Source organism: Capricornis sumatraensis, chromosome 10 (assembly GCF_032405125.1).
Source record: "Capricornis sumatraensis isolate serow.1 chromosome 10, serow.2, whole genome shotgun sequence".
In the NCBI taxonomy this organism is placed as follows: Eukaryota; Metazoa; Chordata; class Mammalia; order Artiodactyla; family Bovidae; genus Capricornis; species Capricornis sumatraensis.
In genome coordinates this window covers 40,141,743-40,168,594 of record NC_091078.1, presented here as the reverse complement: position 1 = coordinate 40,168,594, position 26,852 = coordinate 40,141,743, and the positions used below count along the sequence as shown (strand labels likewise).

The 26,852-nt window shown below is 45.2% G+C and overlaps 1 protein-coding gene across 1 annotated transcript in view; it reads left to right on the top strand.

The window, feature by feature from the left end:
• The window catches only part of DISC1 (DISC1 scaffold protein), a 362,163-nt gene that overhangs the window by 265,227 nt on the left and 70,084 nt on the right, over positions 1-26,852 (top strand). Inside the window, exon 10 of the mRNA XM_068983084.1 lies at positions 6,346-6,406. Coding sequence (XP_068839185.1) covers positions 6,346-6,406 — 61 coding nt within the window. The remainder of the gene's footprint in view (positions 1-6,345; positions 6,407-26,852) is intronic.

Here is a 26,852-nt window from a genome sequence, read left to right as displayed (position 1 = left end):
TCGTAGGGATATTTTTGGATCATCAGTTATGATGAAGATATACAGAAAATGTTGCTATGCCCCCCAGGGTGTTGTCAATGTTAGTATCTGACTCTACCTTGCTCTCTGGGCCCCTTGAGGCCATGTCTCTTTTATACGTAAACAGTGCCTAGGCTAGTGTGTTTGGAGAAAGTAATGGCACCCCACTCCAGTACTCTTGCCTGGAAAATCCCAGGGACAGAGGAGCCTGGTAGGAGGCTGTCTATGGGGTCACACAGAGTCAGACACAACTGAAGCGACTTAGCAGCAGCAGCAGCAGCAGCAGTCAGCTAGTGTATTGCATGAAGTAGGGCCCAAATTCCATTCCTGTAACATGGATTTGTGTTTGTGCCATGCACTCTGATAAATGTTTTTGCAGATTTTCTGTGTTTAATGATCAATTGGATTCATAAAACGATTTCATTCTGATGTTTTGGCCTGATTCTGGATCTCAGATTCCCTTAGCATGTGGGGAGGAGGAAGTATTCCTGTCTCTTCCCCATCAGGATGCCTGGTGACCCCCGGTCTCCTTTTCCCTTTGGTACTCAGCTTCCCTTGGTGCTGAAACCATTTGCCTCAGGTTGGGACTTGAACCCATGTGGCAGGATTCAAACCCAATCTTAACCCAGGGTCTTCTGAGACCACAGACCCGGTTTCAGGATCTAATGAAACTCAGATTCTTTATGTCTCATCACAGAAGCATTCAGTGACAGACAAAGTGATAGGTGAGAAGTGGATTTATCCAGAGAAAAAACACACTCCAGAGACAGTGCGGACCCATTTGATTCTAACTGGCTTATGCTGTGTGCTTGGGTTGTATCATTCTTTCAGAAGTGCCCTGCTCCCTTCCTTCCTGTTTCAGCATCGTCTTTGGTTCTTGGAACCTTGTCTCACCACCATTACTGTTCTCTGTGTCCCTGCTCTAAGATGCTGGGGAAAGGAAGGAGGAAGAGGGAGAGAGAAGAGAAAATGAGCTCTGTTCCCAGTCAGTGTGTCTGCAGGCATCTGTTAGGAAGTTAAAAACCTAAACTCCCCATCTGCAATCTGGGCCTCTCTGGAAGGTGGTGAGTCAACCCAGGAATGAGTGAGCAAGGCTGGCCTGGGTGATGAGTCAGGATCCAGCAAAAGCAATCAACACAACATCCTCTGCAGATGACAGCCTCAGGGCAAGTGGACAAGATGTTCCTGTGGGTCCAGCAGGTCACTAACTAGAGCTTCAAGTGGTGAGATGACTCAAGTATTTACTGCCTGATTCCTTAGCAAAATCATTTATAGGGTGTACCTCTGGATTATTTTGAACTGGAGAATATGGCTTTCTTGTCCTCATGGGAGGTGCTATGAATTTTTGTCCCTTGGATAAAAGGTGCTATCACAGTATAATCATAGTTATATGGAATCATCAAGGTCTTCTTAAGTTACTCTTAATCCCAGTGTGATGACATCTCTCCTCCTTGCTTCAGTTGCCAGGGTCTTCCAAGTGTCCATCTGTAGTTCAGACCTTCTCCAAGGCTCATAATCCAACTTCATACTTGACAGCCCAGCTGGATATCTAGTAAACCTAAATTTATCATATCTAAACTTGAACTCTTTTTTTTAAAAAGTTTTTCAATTGCTTTGATTTTTTCCAGCTTTACTGAGGTATAATTGACAACATGTGATATTTAAAGTGTACAATGTGGTGTGTGATATACATTGTGCAAGAATTTCCCCTCATCAAGTTAATTAACACATCCATCACCTCACATATTTACCTTTTTTTTCCCTTTGATGAAAACACTTAAGTTCTACTTTCTTAGCAAATTTCAATCCAAGATTAACTCTTGCTTGTGTCCACAGATTGGTTTCACCTGAGATCTTCCCATCTTGGTTGATGCTAACCCTGTTTTTATTTCAGGAGCTCAGGGCAAAAATCTTGTACTATAGTCATTCTTGACATGTCGGTTTTTTACACACGCAAATCCAGTCCATCAAGAACTCCCACTGTCTCTAAAGTATACCTAAAGTCTGCCCCTTAGCACCATCTCCTGCCGATGCCCTGGTCTCAGTTCCCATCAGCTGACCTCCCTGTGTTGCTCTGATTCTCTCACCTGCTGCCACGATCTGTTCTTGGCACAGCAACCAGGAGCCAATTTATTGCCATTCTTTTGCAGTGCTTTGCCATTTAGCTCAGAAGACCCCAAATCCTGACATGCACTTTCCAGTTACTAGAGCTGTGGAACAAATTTTCCCCCAACTTACTACCAACTATGTCTTACATTCACAAATTCTGTGAGTGAGGAATTTAGACAGGGAGCAATGGAGATGGTTTGCCTCTGTTTCATGAAGTCTGGGTTGCTTCCCCAGACTGAAAGGCCCAAATATCTGGAAGCTCACTCATTCACACATCTGGTGAGTGATGCAGGCTGTAGGCTGAGATCTTTGCCTGGCTTTCAGCCTGAACAATTCTGCACGGCTTCTCTGTGTGGCTTGGTCTTCCTCACAGCATGGTGGTTGGGTTCCTAGGAGAAGGAGAAACCTGGACTGGGCCCCTAATCTCAGAAGCTAAATAGCATCCTTCCTGTCACACTCAACGGTGGGAACAGTCTTAGCCTGTTCGAGTCAAGGGAAAGGAAATAGATTTTCCTGCCTTAATGGAGAGTGGCCAAGCTCTAGAAGAATGTGGGGGCCAGAAAGATTGCTGTGGCCGTGTTTGGAAGTAGAGTCTGCTGCAGTAGCCTGTGACTGGACCTGGGCTCTTTCTCTGTCTGCATTGCTTCACCCTGGGAAACCTTCTGCTCAAGCCACGTGTGGCTGGGGCACTCAGGCAGACTCCGCTGGCCCTCTGCGGCTTTTCCCTCCCCACTTTGCCCACTCATGTACTCCCCCCCCACCATCTTCATGCTTTTATTCAAATGTCAGCTTCTCAGCAGGGCCTACCCTGACCATCTTGTAGCCGCACTCTGATCTCCTTCTCTTGCTTTATAATACTGACCACTCCCTAGTCGTCTGTGGAATGTTATATACTTATTATTACCCTCTAGAATGAAAGACCCAGGCATCTTTACTGATCCTGTTCACTGGTTTATACTCAGGGCTTAGAACAGTGTGTGGCACATAAAGACATATAGGATGTGAAACAGAATTTCTGGTTGGAGTATTCTGAATAGGTACTTATTCCCAATGAACTGGTGAGATCTATGCTCTGAGGAACCACATCACCGCGACTGAATCCCCAGGTTGGCACACAAGCTGACACAGAGTAGAAACTGAAAACAAATATTTAACTTATTTATTTGGAGAGAAATTTAGCACAACTTAACTTGTAGGTTTTCTTCTATTTCTTTCTATGATCATTGAGGAAGGCTTTCTTATCTCTCCTTGCTATTCTTTGGAACTCTGCATTCAAACAGGTGTATCTTTCCTTTTCTCCTTTGCTTTTCTCTTCTCTTCTTTTCACAGCTATTTGTAAGGCCTCCTCAGACAGCCATTTATCAGTGCAAAGAAATAGAGGAAAATAATAGAATGGGAAAGACTAAAGATCTCTTCAAGAAAACTAGAGATACCAAGGGAACATTTCATGCAGAGATGGGCTCAATAAAGGACAGAAATGGTATGGACCTAGCAGAAGCAGAAGATATTAAGAAGAGACGGCAAGAATACACAGAAGAACTGCACAAAAAAGATCTTCATGACCCAGATAATCACAATGGTATGGTCACTCACCTAGAGCCAGACATCCTGGAATGTGGAGTCAAGTGGGCCTTAGGAAGCATCACTATGAACAAAGTTAGTGGAGGTGATGGAATTGAGCTATTTCAAATCCTGAAAGATGATGCTGTGAAAGTGCTGCACTCAATAGGCCAGCAAATTTAGAAAAATAAGCAGTGGCCACAGGACTGGAAAAGGTCAGTTTTCATTCCAATCCCAAAGAAAGGCAATGCCAAAGAAAGCTCAAACTACCACACAATTATACTCATCTTACATGCTAGTAAAGTAATTCTCAAAATTCTTTAAGCCAAGTTTCAGCAATATGTGAACCATGAACTTCCAGATGCTCAAGCTGGATTTAGAAAAGGCAGGGGAACCAGAGATCAAATTGCCAACATCCATTGGATTGTCAAAAAAGCAAGAGAGTTCCAGAAAAACATCTATTTCTGCTCTGTTGACTATGCCAAAGCCTTTGTGTGGATCACCACAAACTGTGGGAAATTCTGAAAGAGATGGGAATACCAGACCACCTGTGTGGGAAATTCTGAAAGAGATGGGAATACCAGACCACCTGACCTGCCTCTTGAGAAACCTGTATGCAGGTCAGGAAGCAACAGTTAGAACTGAACATGGAAAAACAGACTGGTTCCAAATAGGGAAAGGAATACGTCAAGGCTGTATATTGTCACCCTGCTTATTTAACTTATATGCAGAGTATATCATGAGAAACGCTGGGCTGGAAGAAGAACAAGCTGGAATCAAGATTGCTGGGAGAAATATCAATCACCTCAGATATGCAGATGAAACCACCCTTATGGCAGAAAGCAAAGGAGAACTAAAGAGCCTCTTGATGAAAATGAAAGAGGAGAGTGAAAAAGTTGACATAAAGCTCAGCATTCAGAAAACTAAGATCATGGCATCCAGTCCCATAATTTCATGGCAAATAGATGGGGAAACAGTGGAAACAGTAATAGACTTTATTTTGGGGGACTCCAAAATCACTGCAGATGGTGACTGTAGCCATTAAAATTAAGACACTCCTTGGAAGAAAAGTTATGATCAACCTAGATAGCATATTAAAAAGCAGAGACATTACTTTGCCAACAAAGGTCCATCTGGTCAAGGCTGTAATTTTTCCAGTGGTCATGTATGGATGTGAGAGTTGGACTGTGAAGAAAGCTGAGCACCAAGGAATTGGTGCTTTTGAACTGTGGTGTTGGAGAAGACTCTTGAGTGTCCCTTGGACTGCAAGGAGATCCAACCAGTCCATTCTGAAGGAGATCAGTCCTGAATATTCATTGGAAGGACTGATGTTGAAGCTGAAACTCCAATGCTTTGGCCACCTGATGTGAAGAACTGACTCACTGGAAAAGACCCTCATGATGGGAAAGATTGAAGGCAGGAGGAGAAGGGAATGACAGAGGATGAGATGGTTGGATGGCATCACAGACTCAATGGACATGAGTTTGATTAAACTCTGGGAGTTGGTGATGGACAGGGAGGCCTGGCATGCTGCAGTCCATGGGGTCGCAAAGAGTCAGACATAACTGACCGACTGAACTGAACTGACTGAACTTGTAGGTTGGGGCAGCACAAGTCAATAAAATAAGAGGCCAACTTAAACAACATATATTTCACTCTGTGTGTTTCTGTTTTAGCCATTAGCTATTAACAACTAATGAACCAGAACTTTTGTTGTATTCCCATCTAAATATTTGGTTTCTTGATGAGGAATTTTAAGGTACTTTTTCTGGTTTCCAGTAAAGCCCCTGTACCTCAGGCTGTATCAGAGCTTCTCCCCACTGTACCATATCTCCTTCACATTAGTAAAGTGGTTCTTTGGCCCTTTGAGCTTTGTGTGGGTGGTAGTTTCTCGGTGGTGTCTGACTCTTTGTGACCCCATGGACTGTAGCCCACCAGGCTCCTCCATCCATGGGATTTCCTAGACAAGAATACTGGAGTGGGTTGCCATTTCCTTCTCCAGGGGATCTTCCTCACCTAAGGATTAGGCCTGGGCCTCCTGCATTGCAGGCAGATTCTTTACTGCGTGAGCCACCAGGGAAGCCTTAAGAGTCATCTATTCCTTCAGCATTTGGTGTGATGAGGCACTGAGTTCATCTCTAGGAGAAGCTGCCCTCACAGCTTGGGAGCTGGGCAGTTAATGCCAACTTATTGTCTGCATCAGATTTCTATTTGAGTTTCAATGAAAGGGTCTGCAATCTTCAGCTACCACCGGTGAAGTTCTCTGATTCATCCCTGAGGTGGGATGTTCTTCTCGCTCTTATGCTCTTTCCCAAACTCTGCAACCAAGCACTTGGCTACCAAGTGGGCAGTGGGAGGGGCACAGAGTACAATGGGATCCATGCCAGACATGTGAAGAGCTGCCTTTGAGAGCTCGTGGTGAAAGGCATCACGCCTTTTCTCCTGACTCCAGCTCCTGCGGCACCTGGAGGCCTCAGACCCCTTCCAGCGCATCCATCCAGACAGCCCCTCCAGTGGCTCCGGATGTTCTCCAAACATAGGATGTTATCACTGGCACCTTGACTGTGACCCTTTGGGTTTTGGCTTTTAGTTGAGCGGTTCTGGGTTTTGTTCAATCTTTGACTCCAGTTGCATTCATGTTGGATTTTTGTTTTGCAGAAACCAGTGTGAAGGTCAGTACTATGAAGTACATGGAAATGCTTGAGGAGAAACTGCACAGGTAAGGAGGGTGATTTCTTCATCACAGACTCAATGGTACATCTGGATCCTTCATTATAACAGAATTTAGTGAAAGCAAAGAAAAAGGCTAGCCAATTCGTCATAAATTACCAAAGTAAAACACACACAAAAAGGAGTTCTTTGAACCCTGTAACAGAAGAATCAGGTGTCATGCAAACATCTCCCAGCACTTTTTTCTTTTTATAAAATGTAAGTAGATTAAGATGTTGAAAAGTGTCTGAGGGAGATCACAAGAGAGTTTTCATATTTCAGAAGAAGAAGAAGAATCTTCCTTGGTATGTTAAATTCAGAATGTATGCCTCGGTCTGTCTTCCTGTTCTTTTAAACGTCTGAAGTGGGTGTTATGGATGTTGACCCGGCTTATATATGTTTTGGAACCATAGAAAAATGCCCATCTTAGGTTCTGTTTTGAATCTTGAATCAAAACCAGCATGAAAATTCTTGTGCCTTTTTTTCTTAACCCAATTAGGCATTCAGATTTGAGAAACATTAGGGATGCTGCGGCATGTCAAGATGTTTCTGGAGTTTATGGATGTGTACTCATGAAAATAAACCCCAGCCACCAGGCTCTGTTCCTAATTAAGGAAACACATACAAAAATGTAATATGTGCTTTCTTCCCTGGGACTCATTTAGCTTTATGGAAAATGTTTTGCTACTATTTTGGAAATTGTTAAATAACTCTTTAAGTAGGCTATGCCTTCAACCTTGGTCTGCCAGGGTAATGCCGTCGGCTAAAATACTGCTTCTCCCTTAAGATGTTAAGAGGAGCTGCCTTGCTGAGCTCTGCTCTGCAGGGTGGATTCTAATGCGTGGAAAGCAGGTTCTTCCAGCCCTAGAGGTGGGGAGGAACTATGACAAAGGTAGTCAGTAGTGTGCCTGGGGTGAGAGCGTGTGCAGGTGAGAGGCATCCTCTGAGGAGAGGTCTCTCCGCCTTAGAAAGTAGCGTGCTCACCTGGCTCAGGTGTGCTGCCCTGCCTGGCACGTGCTCTCCCACGTGTTCTGCTGGGGAAGGTTTCTGCACATCCCTTTTGGTCTTAACTCTAGTTATCATGCTTTAGCCATAAACAGCACACACACACCCCAAGTGTTCCGTTAGGTGACTGGACGGTAGGTTGGGGTTGTAAGATGTGGGTATAGCTAGAGGGTGCCCCTTTATTGTTTTTTTATTGGAGGATGATTGCTTTCTGCCATACAACACCGTGAATCAGTCATAAGTATACGTATTCTCTCCTTCTTGAGTCTCCCTCCCCCCATACCACCCCCTTGATCATCACAGAACGCCAACCTCACCTTCCTGTTTTTTAGCAGTTTCCCGCTAGCTATCTGTTTCACGCATGCTAGTACATATATGTCGGTTCTACTCTCTCAACGTGCCCTGTCCTCTCCTTCCCCTGCTGTATCCACACATGCGTTCTGTGTATCTGCACCTCAATTCCTCTTCTGCAAATAGGTTCATCAGTACTGTCTTTCTAGATTCCATGTGTATGTGTTAATATACTATATTTGTTTTCCTGACTTACTTCATTCTCTATAACAGGGTCTAGGTTCGTCCACCTCACTACAGCTGATTCAAATTCGTTTCTTTTTATGACTGAGTGATATTCCATTACATGTACATGCCACATCCTCATCCATTCATCTGTTGATGGACATCTGGGTTGCTTCCATGTCCTGGCTGTTGCAACAATGCTGCAAAGCACCCCTTTAAATTACAGCTCTATCACTTACCAATTGCCTGACCTCAGGGAAGCATTCACCTACCTTCAGTTTCTTTATCTATAAAACTGATGGATGGGAGTGTGCATTTTATTGTTCACTGTATATAAAGCACTGTTATGGTCAACTGCCAACAAACGTCCGTTCGCTTCGCCTCTTGCTACTTTCCAGCCTTCCTTGCCTTAATCGTCAAACTGGCTGAACAGTCGTGCACAGCCTGAATCTTTTCCCCTCCAAGCCGGGCCCCTCTGCTGCGTATGCAGTCAGGGAACGGCCCCTCGCCCAGCTGCTCGGGCCGTCCCACCTAACACCTGTGCGGAACCAGGGCCTCCATTCACTACCCCTTCCCTCCTCTCCCCCTTGGAGTCAGTCAGTGGTCCTGCCACGTCAGCCCCTGTAGGACCCTCTTGCCTGCCTGCGTCCACCACACCAGTGTGGGTCTCCCTGAGTGACTCTCACGGCTACTTTTTACATGCTTTCTGAATCCACTGTTGCCCTTTCTACCCCATTCTCCAGCCGATCCTGAGGGAGCATGTTAAAATACACATCTGGCCCTTATGTATCCCCATCCTCCTAAGGATAAAGCTTAAATGTCCCGCCCGTGGCTCCTGCCATTCTTCCGTGTGGCCTCCGTGGGAGGTCGCTCAGTATCAGCCATCATCACTGGTCGCCACCCTACTGCCTGCTGATTCTCTTGTTTCTTAATGCCACTGTGGTGTTTTTCTAGAGAGAACATAATTCAGAATGGAAAATGGTCAAGGGACATTGTTCAGGGAAGAATTAGGCTGAACCATGTGAAATTACTGATATTAGACCATTTTGACCTAGAAAATGACAATTTCTTATGGTTCAACCAAATATCTAGTGATCTGGAGTCATCTGCAGTGGTCAGACACTACGGCCTGAGACTGGCCAGTCTGCTTCCCTGTGATGCACCAGCCCATGTGTGGACATGAGAACTCTCACCTCCTCTTTGGCATATGCTCCAGGGGGCTCTCTTATCTCCACCCCACCAGCCCTCCATCTGCATAAGCCTTGTTCATCCTTCACGTTGTAGACATCTTCTCTTTGAAGCCCTCCATGACTCCCCAGGACCAAGCCATGTGCTTGCACTGAATTAGTCTCATTTTCAAAGTGCTAAATGTCAGGTATGGAAGATTACGTGTCTTGTTCTGAATGTATCCTCAGTGATTTGATAGGTCGGAACAGTTTAGAGTGCCAAACAATATCTGCTGAACGAATAACTGAATAGATGAATGAATGAATGCTGCCAATCTGTAGACACTGTGGTGTCCTATCTGTCACCTCTTCAGCCTTGTGCATGCATGACGGACGGATGTTTGTGACTTGGGATCCGTCAGCCGTTTCCAGGGACCAGGGTGGTGGCTGGCTACCTTCCAGCCTACTTCCTGAGGGCTCTTTCCATGACTGTTTCAAGTTTTGAGGAGGTCTGGCCCACATTTGTTTGAACTGTTGTGGTGGAAACACACGAAGAGACAGGAGAAAAGGCAGTGGGGTCTGTGATCTCTGAGCAGTGGACAAAGGAGCAGAGAGAGGCTTGGAACTGGTATGCCCCCAGGGGCATCCTGGCAAATTATTGCTGCCTCAAAGCAGGAGGCCAGCCTGGGGGCCACGGAAGTGTGGTCATGGTTGGCCTCTCCCTCCCAACACAGAACCGCCCTCCCTACTGGACTTGATGAGTGATAGTTGCACAATCCTGCTACAGTCAGTTCTTTCTAAGAGAATCAATGTTTTAAAGCACAAAAGCAGTTTTTAGCCCTTGATATCTTTTGCATCATGGTGGCTGCTCAATTAATATTGCAAGATGTTGACAAGAGCAAGGTGATAGATGCCAATGAAAATCTTGGTTATTGATTTGCAGTGTTTGTAGTGTCTCTTGAACATTCAGGGGTTTAGAAGGACAGTGCTGACAAATGAATGAACTGCTCATTTCCCGACGAAAGTTGTTGAGGACACACTGTACCATCAGTGTCACCGCGAGATTTGGATCTGGCCAGTCATGATTTTAGGGTTTCCCTGGTGGCTCAGTTGGTAAGGAATCTGCCTGCAGTGCAGGAGACCTGGATTTGATCCCAGAGTCAGGAAGGTTCCCTGGAGAAGGAAATGGCAACCCACTCCAGTGTTCTTGCCTGGAGAATCCCATGGACAAAGGAGCCTGGCCGGCTACAGTCTATAGGGTTGCAAGAGTTGGATACGACTTTGCGACTAAACCACCACAGTCATGATTTTGGAGCCACACCTAAATGACAACAGTATCTTTGTTGAGACCTGGACACTCAGGTACTGAGACAAACTGAGGTGGGTTCAATGTTCCTCTCTCTATCAAGAAAGTCAAATGAATCAGAAATTAGGAAATAATTGACTCTGTCAGCAGCCCAAAGGGATCTCCTCACAGTACAGAACAAAAAGTGAGCAAATATTAAATAGGGGTTTCTAGTATATAGTAACTGAGAAGGCAATGGCAAGCCACTCCAGTACTCTTGCCTAAAAAATCCCATGGATGGAGGAGCCTGGTAGGCTGCAGCCCATGGGGTTGCTACGAGTTGAACACGACTGAGCAACTTCACTTTCACTTTTCACTTTCACACATTGGAGAAGGAAATGGTAACCCACTCCAGTGTTCTTGCCTGGAGAATCCCAGGGATGGGGAAGCCTGGTGGGCTGCCATCTATGGGGTCGCACAGAGTCGGACACGACTGAAGCGACTTAACAGTGTAACAGCAACAACAGTATATAGTAAACAAATAATTTGCCTTTTGATAATCTGAGTTATATAAAAAATGGAATTTCCCTCTAAATTTGAATGTTTGTAAAAACATTAAGAAGGTTTTTAAAAATCTGATTTTTTTAAATATAATTGTATTATTTCTTGATGAGATTACAGTCAATTTTATTTTTTCTTAAAAGTTTCTGTATTTTCTTTATTTTTTATTTTTTTATTTTTACCTTATTTTACTTTACAATACTGTATTGGTTTTGCCATACATTGACATGAATCCACCACGGGTGTATACAAGCTCCCAATCCTGAATCCCCCTCCCACCTCCCTCCCCATAACATCTCTCTGGATCATCCCCATGCACCAGCCCCAAGCATCCTGTATCCTGTATCGAACATAGACTGGCATTTCGTTTCTTACATGATAGTATACATGTTTCAATGCCATTCTCCCAAATCATCCCACCCTCTCCTCCCTCAGAGTCCAAAAGTCTGTTCTATACATCTGTGTCTCTTTTGCTGTCTCACATACAGGGTATGGTTACCATCTTTCTAAATTCCATATATATGTGTTAGTATACTGAATTGGTGTTTTTCTTTCTGGCTTACTTCAGTCTGTATAATCGGCTCCAGTTTCATCCATCTCATTAGAACTGATTCAAATGTATTCTTTTTAATGGCTGAGTAATACTCCACTGTGTATATGTACCACAGCTTTCTTATCCATTCATCTGCTGATGGACATCTAGGTTGTTTCCATGTCCTGGCTATTATAAACAGTGCTGCAATGAACATTGGGGTACACGTGTCTCTTTCAATTCTGGTTTCCTCGGTGTGTATGCCCAGCAGTGGGATTGCTGGGTCATAAGGCAGCTCTATTTGCAATTTTTTAAGGAATCTCCACACTGTTTTCCATAGTGGCTGTACTAGTTTGCATTCCCACCAACAGTGTAGGAGGGTTCCCTTTTCTCCACACCCTCTCCAGCATTTATTGCTTGCAGATTTTTGGATCACAGACATTCTGACTGGTGTGAAGTGGTACCTCATTGTGGTCTTCATTTTCATTTCTCTGATAATGAGTGATGTTGAGCATCTTTTCATGTGTTTGTTAGCCATCTGTATGTCTTCTTTGGAGAAATGCCTATTTAGTTCTTTGGCCCATTTTTTGATTGGGTCGTTTATTTTTCTGGACTTGAGCTGCATAAGTTGCTTGTATAATTTTGAGATTAGATGTTTGTCAGTTGCTTCATTTGCTATTGTTTTCTCCCATTCCAAAGGCTGTCTTTTCACCTTACTTATAGTTCCCTTTGTTGTGCAGAAGCTTTTAATTTGAATTAGATCCCATTTGTTCATTTTTGCTTTTATTTCCAGAATTCTGGGAGGTGGGTCATAGAGGATCCTGCTGTGATTTATGTCGGAGAGTGTTTTGCCTATGTTCTCCTCTAGGAGTTTTATAGTTTCTGGTCTTACGTTTAGATCTTTAATCCATTTTGAGTTTATTTTTGTGTGCGGTGTTAGAAAGTGATCTAGTTTCATTCTTTTACAAGTGGTTGACCAGTTTTCCCAGCACCACTTGTTAAAGAGATTGTCTTTACTCCATTGTATATTCTTGCCTCCTTTGTCGAAGATAAGGTGTCCATAGGTGTGTGGATTTATCTCTGGGCTTTCTATTTTGTTCCATAGATCTAAATTTCTGTCTTTGTGCCAGTACCATACTGTCTTGATGACTGTGGCTTTGTAGTAGAGCCTGAAGTCAGGCAAGTTGATTCCTCCAGTTCCGTTCTTCTTTCTCAAGATTGCTTTGGCTATTTGAGGTTTTTTGTATTTCCATACAAATCTTGAAATTATTTGTTCTAGTTCTGTGAAAAAAAAATCTGATTTTTAAAACTGATTTTATTTGCTATCAGTGTTAACGCTGCCAGATATTTGATGCACATAAAATTATCTCAACTATGTTATTTTATATGCTTAGGATATCTATTCCATCAAGTATAATTGTAAATAGGTCAATAGTAAAATCATTATTTGTAAATTACACCCATAAACTCTTTATTTCATGTAACATACATGAAAATAACGTGGGTTCTCAGTCCTGTCCAACTCTTTGCAACCCCATGGACTGTAGCTTACCAGGCTCCTCTGTCCATGGGATTTTTCAGGCAACAATATTGGAGTGGGTTGCCATTTCCTCCTCCAGGGATATATACACATATGTGTGTTTATATACACATTACACAAACATACAATCTTGCATTTGAAAAATAAACATTTCATAGTTCTTATGTTTATTTGGAAAATTCCTTTTTAGTAACATGACACTGAGTGAAAATTCATGGATAAGAAGCAGGTGATATTCTTTCCTTTATATCAAACTTTATGATTTGGAGTGACTTGGAGGCTGGGGAGAATCTGGCTTATTATTTCTCTATCACTGAAAGGCAGAGAAACAACAAACCTCTGGCAAATACACCTGTCTCAAGAAGAAAAGGAACTGATGACAAAAAAATCTGAGTTCCAAGTTAGGTACATGTATGTTGCTGCTCAGTTCAGTTCAGTTCAGTCGCTCAGTCGTGTCCAACTCTTTGCGACCCCATGAATCGCAGCTCGCCAGGCCTCCCTGTCCATCACCAACTCCCGGAGTTCACTCAGACTCACGTCCATCGAGTCCATGATGCCATCCAGCCATCCCACCCTCTGTCCTCCCCTTCTCCTCCTACCCCCAATCCCTCCCAGCATCAGTCTTTTCCAATGAGTCAGCTCTTCGCATGAGGTGGCCAAAGTACTGGAGTTTCAGCCTTAGCATCATTCCTTCCAAAGAAATCCCAGGGCTGATCTCCTTCAGAGTGGACTGGTTGGATCTCCTTGCAGTCCCAGGGACTCTCAAGAGTCTTCTCCAACACCACAGTTCAAACACATCAATTCTTTGGCACTCAGCCTTCTTCACCTGTTCTATAAAGGAGATGGGATTTGTGGATTTTCCCCACCTGTTTCAGAGGTGTCCCACCTCTCCCTTCTCTACAGCCAGGGAACCAGGAGGGTGGCTGCTGTCAGTTACAGGGTCATGGTCATTTCACAGACCTACTCCCTCTGGGATTTCCCCTCGGCTCCCACTGCTGCTGCTCATTAAAGCATGTAATACCTCCCTCCTCCTGTCCCCCCACCCTCCTGTTCAGTACACTCTGCCTCGGCAGCCAGAGTGACTTTGTCACTGCTCTGCTTACAATCCTTCTAGGCTCTTTTGCATCTGGCATAAACCCCACAATCCCCATCCAGGCCCCCAGGGCTCCCCATGAGGGGCCTTCAGCCTGCTGTCCACCTTGTCACTGTGATCCCCACCCTCACTGGGTGCTCAGTGCTCCAGAGGAGCCTGTGCTCAGTTCCCCAATTCACCCCCAGCAGCATTTTTTGGGGAGTCCTCCCCATGCCAGCCCCTGGGTGCACCCTCACCGCCAGACTCAGCACAGTACCCCTTTCTCTCCAGAGCCTCTCTGGCCTCCTCTTGCTTCCTTCTAGGTCCCCACAGTGGGAGTCACTTAGAGCAATCTGTTGCATTGACTTCTGTTTTATTCTCTTGGACTGTGAGCTCCTTGAGAATGAATGGGTTCCAGGCCAAGCCTGCTTTGTGTTCCAAATGGCTGGCATGCTGTTTGGCATGGGGTAAATATTCAATAAAATTAAGAATGCAAGAGTGGATAGATAAATAGCTACTGTATCTTAAAATGTTATTTTCAGCTATTCAATTCAAAAAATCAAGGCAGCTTAAGAAGATGCAATGCTCCAGAAATCCATTTGTCTTGCCATAAAATCTTAGTGAGATGAAATAGAAAAGGAAAAAATCTACTCTTAACGAGTCTTCTCCACTTCTTTTACTCCTTGGGTTTACAGAGGTATGATAGTAATTAAGCATGATATTTTGGCTTCAATCACATTCACTTACAGCTGAATCTTGCTTGAATTTCTATTTTCTCAATTATTATTATTTGAGGGTTCCATTTGTTCATTTGTTTTATTTTTTAGATTCCACATAAAAGTGAAAGCATACAGAATTTATCCTTTTCCATCTGACCTATTTCACTAAGCATAATACCAACCCAACCTCCCCCCGGCATGGTCCATACATGTTGCAAATGGCCAAATCTCATTCTTTTTTAATGGCTGAGTAATATTCTATTGTATATAGAAGATGTGGTATCTGTTTTCTCAAATATTACATATTCTCTCTTAACCGTCTTTCTCACAGAGGCAAAAGGAATATTCAGAGGTCTTGTAGATGAGTTTCATTTTCATTGATTATATCTTTTCAGTTCAGTTCAGTCACTCAGTCATGTCCAACTCTTTGTGATCCCATGCACTACAGCACGCCAGGCTTTCCTGTCTGTCACCAACTTCCGGAGTTTGCTCAAACTCATGTCCATTGAGTCGATAATGCCATCCAACCATCTCATCCTCTGTCATCCCCTTCTCCTTTCCCAGTCTTCAATCTTTCTCAGCATCAGGGTCTTTTCCAGTGAGTCAGTTCTTTGCATCAGGTGGCCAAAGTATTGGAGCTTCAGCTTCGGCATCAGTCCTTCCAATGAATATTCAGGACTGATTTCCTTCAGGATTGACTGGTTTGATCTCCTTGCTGTCCAAGGGACTCTCAAGAGTCTTCTCCAACAACACAATTCAAAAGCATCAATTCTTCAGTGCTCAGCTTTCTTAGTAGTCCAACTCTCACATCCATACACAACCACTGGGAAAACAATAGCTTTGACTAGAGGGACCTTTGTTGGCAAAGTAATGTCTCTGCTTTTGAATATGCTGTCTAGGTTGGTCATACCTTTCCCTCCAAGGAGCAAATATCTTTTAATTTCATGGCTGCAGTCACCATCTACAGTGATTTTGGAGCCCAAGAAAATAAAGTCTGTCACTGTTTTTATTATTTCCCCATCTATTTCCCATGAAGTGATGGGACCAGATGCCATGATCTTTGTTTTTTGAATGTTGAGTTTTAAGCCAACTTTTTCACTCTCCTCTTTCACTTTCATCAAGAATCTCTTTAGTTCTTCTTCGTTTTCTGCCATAAGGGTGGTGTCATCTGTGTATCTGAGGTTATTGATATTTCTGCCAACTTTTATCTTGTATCTAATCATGTATGGAAGTAATTTATCATTGTCCAATGGTCAGCTCACCTCTGTGGCTCATGGGCACCAAGTCCTCCACCCTAAGGCTCCGCTTAGACTTGTGGAATCTCTTGTATACATGCCTGATAGTAAAATTTCTCTTTTTTCTACATTTTTTCCCCGAAGTTAGATGTTAAAAACTGCCACAAACTATAGGTGCAGTTTAGTGGATTATAGGTTGTTTCCTTGTACTCTTCTGTGTTTCTCAAGTAGGTTTTTTTTTTTGAATATGCATCATACTTTCACAATCAGAGAAGAAAGCAGAAAAATCATTAAAGTCTGTTTTGAATATGGCAGTAATTAGATACTTTTTTTTTTATAGGCCTTCTTAGCATGAGAGGGACAATCAAAAACTCCTTGATCTTAACCTGAAATTTACTTAGAGACTGATATATTTTTCCAAAGGTGGTTTGGTCCTTTTTTTAAAATTAATGTTTACTTTCTATTTATCTTGCAATTTCAATATATTCAGCCTACAGGGAAGCGGTAGCTCAGGGAATTCACTCTGCCTGGTGGCTAGCAAGAGAGGAGCTCCGTAGTGGGTTCAGCCTGGACCCCACCACTTTCCTAGCTTGTCTGTCTGGACAGCTCTGCCTTCATCCCAGTCATTTGTGGGCAAAGCTGTCCTGGGTTCTAAGCCAACACAGTGTACCATGTGGAGGACATCAGGAGACTAAGGCATCATTTCTCTGCCCACAGGGCATGCCATCTGGACGGGGAGCAGCACTGTCCACATGCACTTCAGGGTTTAAAGTCTGTCCCCTTACCCGAGGCTCCAGGAGCCCATCAGTCAAGGCTAAAAGCAAGTGTTGATGACCAGGTGCCCCCGTCTCAGGAAGATGGGAATTAGGGCTGAGGATGGGGTCTCCAGAACACTTGTTTTCTAGACAGCTGCATGTGAGACGGTCCCCTAGGATGTGGGGAGAACACGTTAGCATTTCTGTTTCACTTTTTCATTTCACTCATTTAGGTTTTGTCTTTGAACATGCTTTATATGTGTACAGTGGTGGTGGTGGTGGTTTTTCAGCTGCTCAGTCGTGTCTGACTCTTTGCAACCCCATGGACTGCAGCACGCCAAGCTTCCCTGTCTTTCACTATCTCCTGGAGTTTGCTCAAATTCATGCCCATTGAGTCTGTGATGCTATCTAACCATCTCATCCCCTGCCGCCCTCTTCTTCTTTTACCTTTAATCTTTCCCCGCATCAGGGTCTTTTCCAATGAGTTTGCTCTTCACATCAGGTGGCCAGTGTATTGGAGCTTCAGTGTATAGTGGTACCTGCATACAGTTTATCAAATGTGTGAGTACGTTTGTCATTTTCTCACTGATGAGTGCCTGCATAATAAAAAAACAGAGACAGTGCTGAATTAGTGTTCACTTATTTTCCAATACTGAGTCCAAGGCCACATTCAGTATATGACCATGCTATGCAGCAGCCCTCTTTGTCTTCACATCCGCAGAGGAAAAAAGGAGTTAATTCTGTAAGAGGAGAGCCGGCTCTCAGATGATACAAAGAAGATGAAAGAGGCAGAGGCAAGCGGACGGAAAGGGCAGGATTACAAACAGCATGAGAGAGGGAATTTCAATGTGGAGTTGTTGGTAACGTCAGGCAGGAATTCAGGAGCCTTGTTCAGGTGTGTGGTCCTCAAGAGCATAATAGCTGACAGCCCAGGCGGCCGCTTATCCGGGGAGTGTGGTCCACACTTGACTGAGCGGCACTTGCTTCCAGCCGTTCAGCAGCTTCCCAACAGGAGTTTAACAATGAATAGAATTCTTTGGGGTTCCACATAGAGTGTTCTTTATTCTGAATTATGCAAGGCAATTTTTGACGTTTCTGTGCACCTGGAACAATCCATTTTCAACCCACATTGACCTTATTTCAAAGGCTGTTGAGGGAAGTGACTGTAAGAAGTGGCAGCCAGCAGATAGGCGACCGGCTGCCATGGGAACCCCTGCCCCCCAGGTGCAAAGAGAGAGAGAGCTGGATGCCCCCATCTGCGTTTTGCACTTTGGTTTTATTGTTTTGCTTCTGACCTTGGTCTTCCTCCTCCCCCTCTTGACAGGCACAAGTCAGACATGTTCCTCTCTCCTCAGACTTCACTGCTTATCCACGGCCTCGTGCCGTTTGTTCCTCCTGAGTCTCGGGAAGGCAGGGTCTCAGCTCCACTCTCTTCCCACCTTGGTTTGCCGTGCCCCTCCTGTGTTCACCTCCGTTCTCAGTTGGGAGCTGTTTGTGTTTGCGTCAGCTCGATTTCTTTCCTCTTTGTCTGTGTCCATCTCTCGATGTGTGTCTCTCTGTCTGTCTATGTGTCTCTCTGTGTGCCTCTCTGTCTCTCTGGGTCTCTCTGTCTCTCTGTGTGCCTCTCTGTCTCTGTGTGCTTCTCTGTCTCTCTGTGTGCCTCTCTGTCTCTCTGTGTGCCTCTCTGTCTCTCTGTGTGCCTCTCTGTCTCTCTGTGTGCCTCTCTGTCTGTCTGCTCTCCTCCGTCTCTCTCTGCTCTCCTCCGTCTCTCTGCTCTCCTCCGTCTCTCTCTGCTCTCCTCCGTCTCTGCTCTCCTCCGTCTCTGCTCTCCTCCGTCTCTGCTCTCCTCCGTCTCTGCTCTCTTCCGTCTCTCTCTGCTCTCCTCCGTCTCTCTCTGCTCTCCTCCATCTCTGCTCTCCTCCGTCTCTCTCTGCTCTCCTCCGTCTCTGCTCTCCTCCGTCTCTCTGCTCTCCTCCGTCTCTGCTCTCCTCCGTCTCTCTCTGCTCTCCTCCGTCTCTGCTCTCCTCCGTCTCTGCTCTCCTCCGTCTCTGCTCTCCTCCGTCTCTGCTCTCTTCCGTCTCTCTCTGCTCTCCTCCGTCTCTCTCTGCTCTCCTCCATCTCTGCTCTCCTCCGTCTCTCTCTGCTCTCCTCCGTCTCTGCTCTCCTCCGTCTCTGCTCTCCTCCGTCTCTGCTCTCCTCCGTCTCTCTCTGCTCTCCTCCGTCTCTCTCTGCTCTCCTCCGTCTCTGCTCTCCTCCGTCTCTGCTCTCCTCCGTCTCTCTCTGCTCTCCTCCGTCTCTCTCTGCTGTCCTCCGTCTCTCTGCTCTCCTCCGTCTCTCTCTGCTGTCCTCTGTCTCTCTCTGCTCTCCTCCGTCTCTCTCTGCTCTCCTCCGTCTCTCTCTGCTCCCCTCCGTCTCTCTCTGCTCTCCTCCGTCTCTCTCTGCTCTCCTCCGTCTCTGCTCTCCTCCGTCTCTGCTCTCCTCCGTCTCTCTCTGCTCTCCTCCGTCTCTGCTCTCCTCCGTCTCTGCTCTCCTCCGTCTCTCTCTGCTCTCCTCCGTCTCTCTCTGCTGTCCTCCGTCTCTCTGCTCTCCTCCATCTCTCTGCTCTCCTCCGTCTCTCTCTGCTCTCCTCTGTCTCTCTCTGCTCTCCTCCATCTCTGCTCTCCTCCATCTCTGCTCTCCTCCATCTCTGCTCTCCTCCGTCTCTCTCTGCTCTCCTCTGTCTCTCTCTGCTCTCCTCCGTCTCTCTCTGCTCTCCTCCGTCTCTCTGCTCTCCTCCGTCTCTCTGCTCTCCTCCGTCTCTCTGCTCTCCTCCGTCTCTCTCTGCTCTCCTCCATCTCTCTCTGCTCTCCTCCGTCTCTCTGCTCTCCTCCGTCTCTCTGCTCTCCTCCGTCTCTCTGCTCTCCTCCGTCTCTCTCTGCTCTCCTCCATCTCTGCTCTCCTCCGTCTCTCTGCTCTCCTCCGTCTCTCTGCTCTCCTCCGTCTCTCTCTGCTGTCCTCCGTCTCTCTCTGCTCTCCTCTGTCTCTCTCTGCTCTCCTCCGTCTCTCTCTGCTCCTTCGTCTCTTCGTCCTCTGTCTCTCTCTCACTCTGTTTCTTTCTCTGCTTCCCTCTCTGTTGTGTCCCGTCACTTAGTCATGTCCGACCCTCTGCGACCCCACGGACTGTAGCCCACCAGCCTCCTCTGTCCATGGAATTCTCCAGGCAAGAACACTGGAGTGGGTTGTCATTTCCCCCTCCAGGAGATCTAGCCAACTTAGGAGTCGAACCTGCATCTCCTGCCTTGTCAGGCAGATTCTTTCCCACTGTGCCACCTGGGAAGCTCGCATACTACACTTGATCTTAGTTCCTGTCTCTCTCTGTTTCCCTGTCTCTCTATCTCAGTCGCTTTATCTCTCTGTCTCTTTGTCACTGTCTCTCTCTGCCTCTCCCTATTTCTCTCTGCCTCTGCCTCCTTACTAGCAGGAGACGCATAGAGTGCAGAGGCTAGGCAATAGACATCACCCCTTTCATTCCTGCCTGTTTCGCCATCGCTCTGCAGCACTGACTCCTGTCTATCCATTCCAGACTGTACTAAGGAGCTGTTGCCCACAGTGATTCTCATCCTCTGGCTCCTGTCTTGTTCTCTGTTTCTTGCCTGTCCTTTGACTGCACCGTCTTGGGTCATGAACTTCCTTTTCTGTCCATGTTCTGCCTTCTCACCTCAGTTGCCCACTTGGCACTCTGTCTGTCCACCCAGAAGATGCTGTGACTTCACCCACTGTGGATAGAGACACTGTAGCAAGTCCATGCTTCCTTATAAAACCAGATGGGTTGATCTGACATGGCATAGACACTAAAGCCTTCATGGAAATATTCATTGTTAGCTTTGCCCACTTTTGAATATTGAAACAATTTGGTTACACTATCTAATTTTCCAGGGGAGACAAAGATCTAGAATACCTTACTATTTTGAGGGGACTTTGCTAGTGGTTAAAAAATCCACCTTGCAGTGCAGAGGACATGGGTTTGATCCCAGGTTGGGGAACTGAGATCCCACGTGTTGAGAAACAGCTAAACCCAAATGCCACGTCTATATTGCGCATCTGCACTGCGACAAAGGAAGGGTCCTGTGTGCTGCAACAAAGACCCAAGGCAGCTAAATAAATACATATTAGAAAAAATGAAATAAAACGCCTTCCTATTTTGAGAGTCAAACTGATAAGAAATCTTAAAGCACTTAATTCTACAAAGGTCTACATAATCACTAACATGTAACCATCGATTGTTCACATCAAGAGGCTGCTTAGTTCTTCACTTTCTGCCATTAGGGTGGTATCATCTGTGTATCTAAAGTTGTCGATATTTCTCTATGCAAACTTGATGCAAGCTTGTGATTCATTCAGCCCGGCATTTTGCATGATGTACTCTGCATAGAAGTTACATAAGCAGCCTTGATATCCTTTTTTCCCAATTTTGAACGAATCTATTGTTCCATGTCGTGTTCTAAGTGTTGCTCCTTGACTTGCACACAGACTTCTCAGGTTTCTCACACACACACACACACATATATATATTTCAGGTTTTTTCCATTATAGGTTATTACAAGATATTGAAATAGTTCCCTTTGCTCTACAGTAGGACCTTGTTGTTTATCTGTTCTATTTATAGTAGTGTATATCTGTTAACCCCAAATTCCCAATGTACCCTTTCCCCTTTTGGTAGCCATAAGTTTGTTATATATGTCTGTGACTCTGTTTCTGTTTCATCAATCAGTTCATTTGTATCCCTTTTTTAGATTCCACAAGCAAGCGATATTGTATTCGTCTTTCTCCATCTGACGTACCTCATTTAGTGTGGTCATCTCTAGGTCCATCCATGTTGCTGCAAAGGGCGTGACTTCATTCTTTTCTGTGGCTGTCGTATTCGGTTGTAAGTGTGAACCACGCCGTGTTTACCCGCGCCTCTGCTGATGGACACTGAGGCTGCTTTGCTGGCTTGGCTGCTTGTACCTAGTGCTCCTATGAGCATCGGGGTTTGCGCATCTTTTTGATTTATAGTTTTGTCCAGATGAAGACCTTCTCTGGGGGCACAGATGGTAGTGAATCTGCCTGCAGTGCAGACGACCCGTGTTTGATCCCTGGGTCAGAAAGATCCCCTGGAGAAGGAAATAGCAACCCACTCCAGTGCTCTTGCCTGGAAAAATCCCATGGACGGAGGGGCCTGGTAGGCTACAGTCCACGGGGTTGCAAAGAGTTGGACACGACTGAGTGACTTCACTTTGTCCAGATATGTGCCCCAGAGTTAGATTATTGGATCATTTTTAGCTCTATTTTTAGTTTTGTAAGAAACCTGCATACTGTTATCCACAGCGGCTACACCACTTTACATTCCCACCAACAGTGTAGGAGGGTTTTCTCCATGCCCTCTCTAACATTTATTATTTGTAGACTTTCTGACCATTGTAGTTTTGATTTGCATTTCTCTAATGATTAGTGATGTTGAGCATCTCTTTATGTGCCTGTTGGTCGTTTATATATGAGAAGACAGATCTTTGCCTGCAGCATCAGAATTAAAAGCATGGACCAAAGATCTTGGTCGCCTGTCACCATTTTCTGCCCCTGATATTTCAGCCCTTCATTGGACGTGGGGCTATTCTGAAGAGATGGCCTGAAAAATGAAAAAAAAAAAGATGACTGTGATTTTGTGTAATAGGAAATGGACAGGAGATTGACTATTACTTAAAACAGAAGGCTCTGCTCACAGACTCCACTGTGGCTTGTGCTGTTCAACCCAAAGTGTGTGTTTTAAATCAGCGATGCGATCACTCTGCCCACTGAGATCAATTAAGGAATCAGTCAGTATTTAAGGAGGCCTGAGGCTTGGCATGATGCCCAGTGAATCCTCTTTCTTTACTGTGTTCAGTTTCAGTGGCACCAAGCTCTTCCATGGCGATCACTGTGTGAACCTGAACTTCAGGCAGGAGTGGGTGGACGTTATGTTCCTTGTGCTCTCTGGGCCCCTGTGCCTTGACTCTGGATACACCACTGTGCTCCACTCTGTGCCTGTTTCAAGGGTCCTGTCACATTCTTTAAAAGTTGATTGTAATAAGAAAGCTGAGGGCTGAAGAATTGATGCTTTTGAACTGTGATGTTGGGACTCTTGAGAGTCCCTTGGACTACAAGGAGATCCAACCAGTCCATCCTAAGGGAGATCAGTCCTGGGTGTTCATTGGAAGGGCTGATGCTGAAGCTGAAACTCCAATTAATCAATAGGGATGTCCAAACTAAGATGATTTTTCAAGCTCAAGAGAAACCATTATAGCTTGCGTGTTCCTGATGCATTTTGGCAGGGAGCTGAGAAATCTTAAAGAAAAATTAATTGCTATATCGATGGAAACCCCAGTAGGTAGATATCCAATTTGTCATTAATTAAAACGAGAAGACTTTTAATGATTCAAGGAAGCATTGTCAAGATTGTGTGATAGTTTAATTTGCTAACGTGGTATGAACCTGTTAGCTTCAGACGCATGATTAATACAAGTGAAGCTCCTCCTGGAATTTCTCCAGCACTCACTTTCAGCCTGCAGTCATTTTTTGAGTATGCTCAGTGCTGCTATCTCACGTGAAGTGAAGTGACAGTTCTGCAGTAACCTTGGCAAAGGTAGGTTAGATGAAATAGTACACACACGTTGTGGCTCATTTTTGCTCGTGTTTTCCTCCTCCCTCCCCTATCATACAACAGCTGTATGAACGTTAGCTGCAGAGCAGGCTGCAGACACTCTCTGTGCTGGCCTGCTCCCCTTCCACCTAGGAGTTCACTCCAGGGTGGGTTCTAAATCCCTGATTCCAGCCTTCTCAGGTGGGAACCAGCCTTTTTCCTTCTGTGGCGTTGATATAAGGATGCCATTTCTTGAACTGGAAGAATTGTATGTGATTATACTATATGTGTGTATGTGTGTTCAGTTGCTCAGTTGTGTCCGACTCTGTGTGACCCTGTGGACTGTAGCCTGTCACGCTCCTCTGTCCGTGGGATTTCCCAAGCAAGAATACCTGAGCGAGTTGCCATGTCCTCCTTCAGAGGATCTTCTTGACCTAGGATCGAACTTGCATCTCTTGAATCTCCTGAACTGGCAGGTGGGTTCTTTACCACTGCACCGTCTGGGAAGGGCCCTGACGGTATTATATGCTAAGCCTGAAAAGATAACTTTGTAGCTCTCATTCATTACCCAACAAGGCCTTTTAGTGATGCTTCTTTTTTGCTTTTTAAATTTTATTAAGTACAGTTGATGAAGATGAAGTACATCTTTAAGATATTGTGTTAATTTCTGCTGTATAGCAAAGTGACTCTGTCTTTTTTATATATATATATATATATATATATATATATATATTCTTTTTCATTTTCTCTTCCATTGTGGTTTATCACAGGATATTGAATGTAATTCCCTGTACTATACAGTAGGACCTTGTTGTTTATCCATCCTATATATACTAGTTTGCATCTGCTAATCCCAAACTCCCAAGCTGTTAGTTGTGCTTCTTAAAATAAAAGTTTCCCAAAGAAATCATAAAATTATTTAGTGAACAATGTGGAAACAGACTCACCAAGAGGGTGACTTGTGACAGTTACACAAAGCAGTCCGCCTGGGTGTTTTTCTCTCTTATTCTGAGTTTGGGGCAGCAGGGAGAGGTGGCCCAGTTAGGAGCTGTGGTTCTGCACTAGGCACGTCCCACCTGGGCAGGCTGGTCATGGTGCCGCATCACTTTGCTCTGTAAGTGAACTCAAACCTGTCTCTTTTTGCTGACACTTTGTCTCTAAATTTTCTTGGTTTATAGCCGTTCAGTGGAAGCTATTTTTGTTTTGATGATGAGGGTTGCCCGCCCCCTGTGGTTACCGGGAGGCGATGGTTCTCAGTGTTGCTTTGGTGTGCACGTGCTCACTTGGGTGGCTTACTGGAGCATGAAGTGGGTATGCGTTTGTGTAGGTGGTCTCACCCTCCTGCTTGCTGAGGGGCAGGGTCTCACCTGGAATGTTTCATCTGCTCCTGTGTCTCTGTAAGTGACTACAAGTCCTTTCAGTGAGAAGGAGCCACTCCAGTGTGTCTGAGTGACTTCCGAAGGAATTTGGTCCCACCTCTATTTCCTGGGCTGTCAGCACATGGGCCCTTATGTGGCAGCTGTGATAACGGGGCCCTGACTTCTCAAGGCACGTTAGTCCATCCAGGAGGGACTCTCCCCTGAGATCAGTGGGGCAGTGTCTGGAGACTCACGTCCTGAGAGAGGGGCTCGTGAGAGCAAACCAGCCAGCAGCGTGGCCCCAGACTGTGCTTCCCTGTGCAGGCCTGACCCTTGACGACGGCTCCGATACTTTGGGACAGGATTATGGAGGCAGATCAAGAAAGCAGGTACCAGCCTGTTGCTCCCGCAGTCTCTGCTGAGGCATCAGTGTCACCTGAGCTGCAGGGTAAGAAAGGACGGAATGAAACCAGCTATAAGGTTTAGGGGAAAGCTAATACGCTGCTCCTGAGAGCAACGACTGTATTTCATTTCTAGGACAGAGTCCCATGTGAGGCCTGGCCCTCGGACTCTGTCTCCTTCTCCTGTGCCTTTTCTACACACACCCTAAGCAGTCTGGCCCCACGGTATCTGATGGAGCCTGACCCATTATAACTTTGGGGAATGTGCGGCTAACCAGGTCAGTGTTTTGCTCTTTTTTAAATTTTTTTTATTTTACTTTACAATACTGTATTGGTTTTGCCATACATCAACATGAATCTGCCACGGGTGTACACGTATTCCCAATCCTGAACCCCCCTCCCACCTCCCTCCCCATACCATCTCTCTGGGTCATCCCAGTGCACCAGCTCCAAGCATCCTGTATCCTGCATTGAACCTGGACTGGCAATTCGTTTCATATATGATATTATACATGTTTCCATGACATTCTCCCAAATCATTCCACCCTCTCCCTCTCCCACAGAGCCCAAAAGACTGTTCTATACATCTATGTCTCTTTTGCTGTCTTGCATACAGGGTTATCGTTAAACCATCGTTCATAAATTCCATATATATGTGTTAGTATAGCGTATTGGTGTTTTTCTTTCTGGCTTACTTCACTCTGTATAATCGGCTCCAGCAAGTGTCTTCCTCTTTTAAGGAATAAGTAAGCACTTGAGAGAAGGCCACAACTTTATTCAAAGGTGTAAAAATGAGAATTCCTGGGATGGGGACTGTGGTTCAAGATAATTTTGATCAGGGTGCTTCAAAGCCACCTCATCATATGGGCCATGAATACACTGTGGATCTTGTTCCCACACACGGGAGTAGGCATCTCTAAGGATGTGAATTATAAACATTATCTACAATCCCTCAATGGCTCAGTTAGTTTCTCTTCCACTCAAAGTCATGAGTTCAGAACTGTGGAGTTTTTGTTGTTGCCATTGCCTCTCTTTTCTTTTTTTAATGTGGGAGCTTTAGTTGCGGCATGTGGGATCTACTTCCCGGACCAGGGATAGAACCCAGGCCCCCTGTATTCTATCCAAGAATGGAGTCTTGGCCACTGGACCACCAGGGAAGTCCCGGATCTGTGTTAACTGTATAATCACAGGCATCTCTCAGGCTTGGCCCAACAGCTGCTCAACGGTGAAATTAACAGTGAAATTAACATTTCCTTACCAATGGAGACGCAGAATCAGGTTGGAAGCCAGGCATCTGTTTACACAAAGAGTTGTTTTAGTAACAATAATAATGAGCCACTATATACAGTACTCAATATTTTCAAGGCTGAAGAAGTCAGTCAGTTCAGTCGCTCAGTTGTGTTTGACTCTTTGTGATCCCGTGGACTGCAGCACGCCAGGCCTCCCTGTCCATTGCCAACTCCTGGAGTTTACTCAAACTCATGTCCATTGAGTCGGTGATGCCATCCAGCCATCTCATCCTCTGTCATCCCCTTCTCCTCTTGCCTTCAATCTTTCCCAGTAGCAGGGTCTTTTCAAATGAGTCAGTTCTTTGCATCAGATGGCCAAAGTATTGGAGTTTCAGCTTCAACATCAGTCCTACCAATGAATATTCACGACTGATTTCCTTTAGGATGG